We start from the raw sequence: 10118 nt of genomic DNA on the forward strand, positions 1-10118 counted from the left end.
CTTTCTAGGGTAATCTCTTTTTCTTCTATAGAATTTCTTCTTCCTATGTTTCTTTTTATCATAGGTAAATTTTTTAAATTTCTTTCTTCTAGGATATTTTCTTTTTCTCCTAGTTCTTTTTTCACAACCATATGCTCCAACCCTTACTTGGAGTCTATCACAGCACAGTCCTATTCGTGCTTCTGGTTTTGATTGCTTTTTTAGGCACTGTTCCTGCAACCAATTTCTAAGAATAGAAATTCTAGCTCCTAGAGTATTCTTTATCTTTCCTTCAGAAACTGCACTATTAAATACAGTTTGAATTGTTTGAGACATTGCCATGGGCAATTTTTGATAGAATAATTCAACAATCTGCTGACCTTCTCTAATTTCTTTATTTAAATCATAATATAATTGTGAAAATTCACAAATATAATTTTCTATATAACAGGGATTACATATGGATAAATTAATGATTCTCCATATTTTTTAAGAATTAAAGGCGGTATTAGAATCAACTGTATCTTGCCATCCTTTAAATTCTTCTAAAAGCCATTCAAAGACTTTGTTGATCATTCCCATATTATTTTCTGCATTAACTTCTGCATCAGTTTTTTCAGCTAGAAATTTATATGCATTACCATCTGTTCTACACAAAAGATAATTAAAAATTTGTTTTGGAGCTAAGTTTTTTAAGGCATTATCTAACTGTATTTGGATGGTATTTTTATTATACCAACTTCTTATAGTTTTGACTATATTGTCAACACAATCAATATCTAGAATTCCACTTCCATCGTTTACACTATGATTGGGAATATAATTCACTGGTACCTTTTGGTATTTGACTTTGGAAAATTCTCTATGGAAATCTGTATTCCAATTATAAGAGGGTCCTCTTTTTGTTCCTGAGCTTTCGCCCATCTCTAATTCCTCTAATTTGACGAAATTTCCATCGTCTTTTGATTCATCATCAGAACTAAAGTCGTAGACATAATTATCTAGTTCCTTTGGTTCAGGTTCTTCCTTAATGGGGTCCTTTTCACTTATGTCTAAAGTAGCCATAAGTTGGTCTAGTTTTTCGAGTTGATACTCTATATTTTCTTCTATACTCATTTTTTATAGTGAGTAAATAAAGATGTTTCGATTTTTTCCTTATTCTTCTCCCCCTCTCTAAGTTGAAGAGAATGATGTTGTTTACAACAACAATTTTTTATCAGATAATTAATCATATCAGTTATATTGTTTAACTGAGGATTAAAAGAATGATGTATATGAGGATATTTATGGTTTTCGTTTTTGTTATAACATGGAAAATCTTTTTCCATATTTGCCCAAGTTTCATGGGGTCTTTCTAATCCTTGCTCATAATCATTTGTAAATAAACTATTTTGTTTAAAGATTTGAGGTAAGGTTTCAAGGAAAGAAATTTGTCTTTCAAATTTCTCATTTAATTTCTTGGTTTCGTCAAGCAAAGCTTTGACTCTAGTTGTGAGTGTATTGTGTTCTTCACTCATTTTTCAAAGTTATCTTGCTAATTTTTTAAGCCTTTCTTTTAAGGAATCAGCCATTTCTACATATTCTTTAAAGAGAAAGTAATTAAAATCTTCTACTAGAAAATAATAAGTTGTCTCTTCATACCATCTAATTTGTGCTCTTACTAGCGTAATGTCTTGATAATTAGGACATAAAATAAAAGGTAATGGAACAATTTTTCCTTTTGGACTTACAATCCACTCTATTATTTTATTTTGTTTTATGTTAGACTTTTTAAGCTGGTTTTAATAAGAACTGATTTAAAAAGTTTTGACACGTGTCAAAATCTGATTGGTCCTATGGCACAATGGCACCATTTTACTATGGCACTGAAGTGTGGCCCCATGTCCATGTTATTAAACTCAGTTGCCATTCGGGAGGAATATGGCTCATGAAATAAACTGCTACAACCATCATCTCAATTGTCCTTAACTGCAACCAATACTTCATAACCTTCACTATAAGTTGTGGAAACGCAACCACCACTTGTACATGCGTATACGCAAGTGCTAACACCACTGATGACATCTCGTCATTACGTAATTTTATATGTATTTTGATCACATTTTGGAGTTCACGAGACAACTTAAGCAGTAAGAAAAGCAGGAAAACTGAAGAAAGTGCAAAGAAGAAAAACGTGTCACGATTTGGTAAAAACGTGACACGATTTAGCCGGCCAAAAACATGTTAAAAATGAAAAGGTATAACTTCACTTTGATAAATAAGCTTCTGACAAAAAATATAAATCTAGATGAATTTACTTTAATTAAATCCTTTGTCTAACAAATATTATGCTAGAATTTATGTCTCTCAATCTGTGTGCAAAACAGAATTAGTTCAGCAAGCAAATTACTTTAAATGCAATGACCCATAAGCTCAAATAAAAAAACCAAGAGGACACTTGAACATGCTGTTGGAAAAATCATCTCTGCAAAAGAGAGAAAAACATTATTTTCAAATATGCACACTCATTCCTCATAATGAGCTTAACCTAATTAAATAATAAAATTACAGTATATCAATATGGATACTACTTCAAAGATGCACACTCATAATTAATATTAACCTTGTTCATGAGACTAGTGACCTTGAAAAGGAAAAGGCACAAGCAGCTTGAATTTGGTCGTAGCAAATGTATCAGAAATGCAATATCGACAACGGTTTTCAATCTCATGTAAAAACTGCTTTCAACAAGGGTATTGTACTGATAAATCTTGAGGACATGAGCAAAGTTCATGAAGCTTAAGTTGCTAGACCTAAAACTGATGAAATACCGATGCTTCGCGTCTTATAAATTATAACATTTCTCATTAAGGTTGTTCAAATGGATCTTTCTGGTTCCTCCCCTGCTCCTTTGGAACATATTTTGCAGTGTTTGTTGGTTTCTTCTTCTTTGCAGGAGCCTTAACTAGTTCTTCATTATCATCTCTCCTGATATTGTTACATATTTCAACATAATGGCCAATTTTTCTGCAGTGAGTACATAAATCTAGCAGGTTTTCGTATGTAACTTCAACAAAAAAAGCATAACCTTTTCTTTCAACAAAAATTTTGTTTCTAAGTGGCTGAGAAACATCCATATCCACTAACATTCTTGCATATTGGCCAAAAGTTCTTTCCCACATAGGTTTGGAGGCATTAGCATCTGTACAAATTGGAGTCCCAACTGCACTGGCAATAGCAAACAAAATCCTTTTGTGCCAATATTCCTGTGGAACTCCATGAAATCTGACCCATACTTGAGCTGATATGTTTTGCTGGGAACTAGCACTAAAGTCACGAGTCCAAGCAAAAAACTTAATAAAACATGGGTTCATATTCCAGGATCCAATAGATCTGACCCTTTTAAGGTCTTCTAAGCTAGCAAAGGTAAATTCCAAGAAACCCTTACCAATGTTTTGGACTCCCCATCTGCCAAGATCCTTCCAATGAGTAGAAAGCTTAGCGCGCAAGGAGAATACAGTTAGGGGTGTTGAACCTTTAGGGTAGATGATTCTAGAATGCAGATTGTGTTTAAACCATACATTGAATGTTTAGAGTTGTGTACTTTAAATCATATCCACGTAGCACTATAATCAATTTGTTTATTATTTGGCATTTTTTGATGGAAGTTTTTGAAACGTTTACATCATTGTTACATTTACTTGAATTTTTTATTAGAAAACTATTTGGACGTTACTAATTAATTATTATAAAGTAAAGATAAAATTTGAAAGTTGGCCCCCTTTCTTCCTCCATCTCTTTTCTCGTTCTCAAACCCTAGCCGTCACCCCTTTCTTCTTCTTCTTCTTCTTGTCAAAGGGGTGATTTAGGGTCAATTTTGACCCAAAAATCACCCCTTCGAGTTGTTTTTTTCTTCTATCTTAATTGAATAAGTGATTTCACATATTTTCTGTTTTCTTTCGTTTGTTTTTATGATTTCGTCGTCTCTGAACGACTCTATTTGTTTTGATTTCCCGTCTTTGTGCGGTGTGTTTTTGATTTCCCTTCTTAATGCGGTGTTTATTTGATTCAGGTTGAAAGATTAGCTTTGAGAAAGTGCAGATCCGATCAATGACAATGGCTTTGGCGTCGTCAACGTTGTAGATCCGAAGACATGAGTATTCCGAAGACTTGAATATAGTCATATCAGTCTTATTTGTAGGCATATATACTTTGTCGTTTTATGCTATTAACATGGATGTTGTGGGTTTGTTCACAGATTCATCCTTTTTGTTTTTAGCGAATTTGAATTTGTATTGTATCGATGTACTCTATCAATTTGAATGAATGAATATCGTTTACTTTTGTCAAAAAAAAAAAGTAAAGATAAAATTTTATAATAAATAACAAAAATAAGGAGTTGTATAAAATTGAAATGTAAGTAATAGAGTTTTATCTCTAAAAAAGATAAGCTGCATAAATATTTTTTTTTTTGCTAAGCAGGGAGAAAGTCAGACATCAGGAGGCTACACCGACATCCCAACTAGGTTGGTAGCCCGGGAAGCCTCCGTCCTATGCCGGTCTAACTCTAAAATTTTATTAAAAAAGGGGAAAAAATATACAAGGAGAGGGGGGACTAGGTCAAAACCCTCGAAGAAAAAACAAAAGAAAACATAAAAAAACGACTACTAAAATCTATAATTGGGCAAGCCAATTCTGTCTCGAAAGAAATCCATATGCAACTCGCTGGAAGCCTGTCTAACCAAACAAAATCTTGAACATTTCAATATGCATAAAAAATTCATTTGCGGTTTGGAGAAGGTCCCCTAGAACGGGTGCTATAAGGCGGCTTCCCATTGAGAAGTTCTTTACGCATTATTTGTCGTTGCTTCTTTGTCAAGGCCATTATTGTAGGATCCTCAGCCGCTTTTTTATCATATTCCTTGATACGATGCCAAAGGTCCAGATCTTGTTGAAGTCTTGGAGGGACTTGTTGGACAGGAACAGCACCATGGGGGGCGCTCCCTATCAAATTAACATCAGTTTCTATAGTTGCTGAAGAGGTAGCCATTGTGGAGCTGACAGTGTCTGAAGTAACCGTGACTGGATGTTCTGAGGTCTGAGCTATAACATCATTTATTTCAACATTTGTTTCCTCCCTTTCAGCTGTAACATCATTTGTTTAAATAGTTGGAATTCCTTGATTATGTGCCGAACGTTCCAGCTCCAGAGCATCTTGTAACGGCAATTGTGTTGTTGCTGCATGTGCGAACTCAACATATTCCTCTTGAGTTTCAGTGACTTCCTCAAGTACATGAGTTGAAGTGATAGGGAGCTTCTCTTGCTGAATTTCCCGAGGTGCCACATATTGTAAATTGAAAGGTGATGAAAGTGTCGTCGTCGCATCTGTGATCTGGGGAACCACCTCCTCCTCCCGAGTTACCGGAATAGATTTCTCCACATCATCATGCACGTCAACGTGCGCTACTAGGGGATCCACTTCAAGCACCGTACTAGACGGTAGAGTACCTTGAACAACATCGTCTGTAACATTTTGTAACGCAAAAGAAAAAGATGTAGTTTGTGTGGCATGCTGTTGTAGACCCTGAGGTTCATGCGTCAAGGCTAAAGTTGTTGGAACCGGTTCCTGAGGGGTTGTCTTTCAAAGGCTTCCAAGTAGGTTTTGTGCTCGGTACCTGCTCTTTTCCCTTATCTCCTTTTCCCTTATCACTTGTAGCTTTATTGCTAGATTCATCTTTTCTAGGGTACAACCAGCGGCATTTAGAAACATCGTGGCCAATGTTTTTACAGTGCTTGCAAAAATCAGGCAGTCCCTCGTACTTTATCGCCAACGGAAACGCAAAGCCTTCACATTCTACCAGAACCTCATAAAAAAGTTCTTTCGAAAGATCCATGTCAACCAGAATGCGGGCATAATGGCCATAAAGTCTGTTTCTAGTCACATTATCAATGAGTAACGGAGTTCCCACCGCCCCTGCGATCTCATATAAGGTCCTCTCCATCCAGTACTCCTGTGGTAGTTCCCATAACCGAATCCAAATTTGAGTGTGAGTTTGTCGATGTGTGTGGATGTTGAAGTCTTTTGTCCATTCAAATAATCTGAGTAACCCTGGCTTCAAGCTAACAGTGCCGGCTGCCCAAACAGTTCGCATATCCTCTTGGGAGTTAAAGAAAAATTCATAATACCCTCGCCCAAGGGATGTCAGATGCCATGGCCCCTTAACTTTCCACAAGTTCTGTAATTTGGCAGCAAGATCTTTGGAGGAGTAAGGCTTATCTCCTTTGTTCAAAACCAACCGACCTCTAAGGTTGGTTTTGCAAGCATCCAATCCACGGCAATAGACAGTATCAGTGATTTTAATAGAAAGGATGTCACCACGGATGGAGGGCACCGGTAAAGGATCAGAAACTACCGTATTTCCACGTAGGGCCTGTGCAAAAGAGGGTTTAGGAGCAGCTTCTGTCATCTGAATTGTAGTAGCGGCCGAAGGCATAACAGGCGTGGGAACGAACACAGTGGAGAGTTGTTGTGATTCTGTGATTCCAGGTTTGAAGGCTGGAGGCGCAGGCTCTGCCTGCCAATCAAACATGGTTGGGGCAGGCAAAACCACACGTAACCAAACAAACCCACGCGTAACCAAAGCAATGAATTCAGCAAGCAAAAGAAAAAAAGCAAGTGAAATCAAAGTGCAATTGAACTAGCAGCCCACCAAGTGATGATACGTTGAAATTCTAATGGTGAATGGAACTAGCACAAACTGTGAAATGAAAACTAGCACTCACCTTGAAATTGAATGAACAATTATGTGAGTGGAATGAATCAATTGGAACAAAGCTATTTGGTGATGAATTTGAAAAATAGGGGCTGCGCTCATGGTGCAAACCCTAGCAGAGAAGATCGCTCCATCCCCACCTATTTTCCATCCTCATTTATTTATCTATTTATCATTTGATTCAACCATTCCAAAAGGATTTGAAAATAGATTAATTTTTAAGCTGCATAAATTGAACTGTTCATTAAAATAAATATTTTTCAATGGCATGTATGATCGACTCATTTGGCAATCACATTGCATTTTTTATTCTTGTAAAAAAAACATTGCATTTTTTATTTTCCTACCCAGTTAATAATTCTATGACAAAAATCCATTCAAAAAAGCTCCGACAAAAATATATCGCTAAATTGTTGAAGGGGTTCAAATCACTTACAACTTGAATTAATTCATTGTTGATATTAGGATTCCCTTTTCTTTTCTTTTTTTGAGCAAAGGATTCCCTTTCTATCACATCACATATTAGTAAAAAGAATATACATTAAGTATAAAGAGTAACCCATGAGATGGCCTTCCCGTGATAAAGTTAAACATCAGTTTAATTTTTTTTAAACAATAAAAAATTCAAGTTAAACATAAGTTTCATAAAATTGTTACACATAAATTGTTAAACACAAAATTAGTGTAGTAAAATATGGTATATAAAATCACAAATGATAGGATGAATGTGCATTGATCAAGTGTTGGTAATCTCATGACTAAGAGATTCTCGAAGTCCCAATTTTATCGATTAAGAATGAGATCCAAACCTGAAAATTAAAGCTTAAAAATTATTATTGGTCAAATTATACGTATGGTATCAATAAAACTGGAGATGAAAAAAAAAAATCATGCGACCGTCTTACATTGTTGCTTAAGATGCATGCATGATGAAGTTGCTAGCTTTTCCTTATTCTGTTTTTGCATGAGAAATCTCCAAGAATAATTCAATATTCCTAGTCTTTGTATGGGCAGCAATAGAAAGAATTAAAAGAACAACTTTTAAAAATACATCCTTTTACTCGCCTGGTTACAACATAGAGAGAGTAAACTCAAAAAATATATTGCTAATTGCCAGATACACCAACCGAAACTTAGAATTGAGAACCGCCGTGTTTCCTCTTGGAGAAGGTACAATATATACTATGAAATCCATAGGTAATGATTTATGTCATAGTAAATGTAAAAACTTTTTGATTGCAAAGAATTATGTACGTTAGAATTCAGAGTCTAGCAATTAAATTAGCCATTTCAATTTGTACCAAAGAAGAAAAAAAAAAAAAAATTAAAAGAGTTATAAAGGAGTGATTTAAATGTTATGTTATTATGAATGCCTCCACCTATTGCACTTGCATCTATGCAAGCCCCAACCCCACTCAATGCCCCATCCTTTGGAATCATCTTATAAACATCAGCCATTCCTTTCATGCACCCTGGATGCTCATAGGTGACTTCAACGAAACTCTCCTCCCTAGTGACCAAAGAGGTGGCGTCTTCCATCATAACAGAGCTGCTTCCTTCTCCAATTTTATGAATTCTTGCAATCTTCTTGACCTCACAACTACAGGAGGAAGATTTACTTGGCATAGAAACAATAATGGCATCCGCACTCTATCCAAAAAGCTTGATAGAGGTCTGGCTAATGTCGACTGGCGCATAAACTTCCCTGAAGCCGTAGTAGAGATTCTTTGTAGGCTTCATTCTGACCACAATCCTCTTCTTCTCCGTCTTGGGGGCCTCCCTATTACTAGAGGGCAGCGGCCTTTTCGATTTGAAGCGGCTTGGATCGATCACTTGGATTACGAGAAGTTGGTGAAAAATTCATGGCAACTTCCCAACCAAAGCATCACTTCGGCCTTGAATAATGTTAAGGAAAGTTCTACCATTTTCAATCAAGAAGTCTTTGGCAACATCTTTCAAAGGAAGAAGCATATTGAAAACCGGCTCAAAGGCATCCAAAGATATCTTGAAAGAGTTGATTCCCTCCGCCACTCTCTCCTTGAAAAAGAACTTCAAAAAGAATACAACCATATTCTCTTCCAAGAAGAAATGCTCTGGTACCAAAAATCAAGAGAAAAGTGGGTTAAGTTTGGGGACAAAAACACCGCTTTCTTCCATACTCAAACTATAATTAGAAGAAAGAGAAATCGGATTCATCGTCTTCAACTCCCTTGTGGAACTTGGTCCTCCGATAGTGATACTCTCCAGCAAGAAGCTCAAAATTACTTCACAAATTTTTTCAATGGAAACCAACCAAGCCATGACCGATATTTCACGGAAGGGAACCACCTCTCCATTGACGCAGAAGGACAAGCTTCTCTAATCACCCCAATAACAAAAAAAGAAGTGTACGCTGCCCTTAACTCCATGAAACCATACAAAGCCCCTGGACCAGATGGTTTCCATTGCATCTTCTTTAAACAATACTGGCATATTGTTGGTGATGATATTTTTCATTTGGTCCAAACAGCCTTCCAAACTGGTTACTTTGATCCGGAGATCTCTAACACTCTGACTAGGTCAACTATACTTTGACCACATTTATTACAGCTAGTAAAATATATTGGCTAACACACTCTCATTGCACTTATCCCTAAAATTGACCCCCCCACTACTTACAAAGACTTCAGGCCTATCAGCTTATGTAACATTGTTTACAAAATTATTACTAAGGTTCTTGTTCATCGGCTTCGGCCTATTCTTACTAACATTATTGGTCCCTATCAAAGCAGATTTCTGCCTGGTAGGGGAACTGCAGATAACTCTATTGTTTTGCAGGAAATCATTCATTTCATGAAGAGGTCGAAGAGGAAGAAGGGCTTTGTGGCTTTCAAGCTTGACTTGGAAAAAGCTTTTGACAACGTCAACTGGGACTTTCTTAGGAATTGCCTTCATGATTTTGGGTTCCCAGACATCACCATCAAACTCATCATGCATTGCGTATCTTCATCGAGCTACTCCATCCTGTGGAATGGGAATAAGTTGCCGCCTTTCAAGCCATCTCATGGTCTCCGTCAAGGTGATCCGTTGTCCCCTACCTCTTTATCCTTTGTATGGAAAAGCTCTCCGCAGCCATCAACTCAGCAGTCACCCAAGGAAGATGGGAGCCCATTCAAATCACACCTACGGGACCGCATTTATCCCACCTTCTCTTTGCATATGACGTCCTTCTCTTCGCAAAAGCTAAAAACTCTCAGTTTCATCTCATTCATGATTTGTTTGATAGATTCAGTCGTGCCTCAGGTTTGAAAATCAACATTGCGAAGTCAAGAGCTTATTACTCTTCAGGTACTCCTCGTGGCAAAATCATCAGCCTCACTGCCATATCCGGAATCCAAAGCACAAACT

General features: G+C 36.7%; 2 protein-coding genes across 2 annotated transcripts; one reads left to right on the forward strand and one right to left on the reverse strand.

The window, feature by feature from the left end:
- Positions 1-4738: 4738 nt before the first annotated feature.
- LOC146927134 (uncharacterized) lies at positions 4739-6548 on the reverse strand. The gene is made up of 3 exons (XM_085707018.1): positions 5579-6548; positions 5155-5481; positions 4739-5103 (listed from the first exon to the last, which is right to left on the reverse strand). Exons 1-3 carry the CDS (start codon positions 6546-6548, stop codon positions 4739-4741), a joined length of 1662 nt encoding a protein of 553 aa, XP_085563144.1.
- A 1659-nt stretch (positions 6549-8207) lies between these two features.
- On the forward strand, positions 8208-9305 carry LOC146927135 (uncharacterized). Its single transcript, XM_085707019.1, has one exon. It carries the CDS (start codon positions 8208-8210, stop codon positions 9303-9305), a length of 1098 nt encoding a protein of 365 aa, XP_085563145.1.
- Positions 9306-10118: the final 813 nt, after the last annotated feature.

The sequence above is a fragment of the Medicago sativa genome, chromosome 4, assembly GCF_051527215.1.
Source record: "Medicago sativa cultivar Bolivia chromosome 4, Bolivia_mono, whole genome shotgun sequence".
NCBI lineage: Eukaryota > Viridiplantae > Streptophyta > Magnoliopsida > Fabales > Fabaceae > Medicago > Medicago sativa.

Coding starts and splice junctions, on each gene's coding strand:
- LOC146927134 (XM_085707018.1), bottom strand. CDS start 6,548: ATGTTTGATTGGCAGGCAGAGCCTGCGCCTCCAGCCTTCAAACCTGGA. Junction 5,482..5,578: donor AGACAACCCCTCAGGAACCG/GTTCCAACAACT, acceptor AAAATGTTACAG/ACGATGTTGTTCAAGGTACT. Junction 5,104..5,154: donor AGATGCTCTGGAGCTGGAAC/GTTCGGCACATA, acceptor ATGATGTTACAG/CTGAAAGGGAGGAAACAAAT.
- LOC146927135 (XM_085707019.1), top strand. CDS start 8,208: ATGCTCATAGGTGACTTCAACGAAACTCTCCTCCCTAGTGACCAAAGA.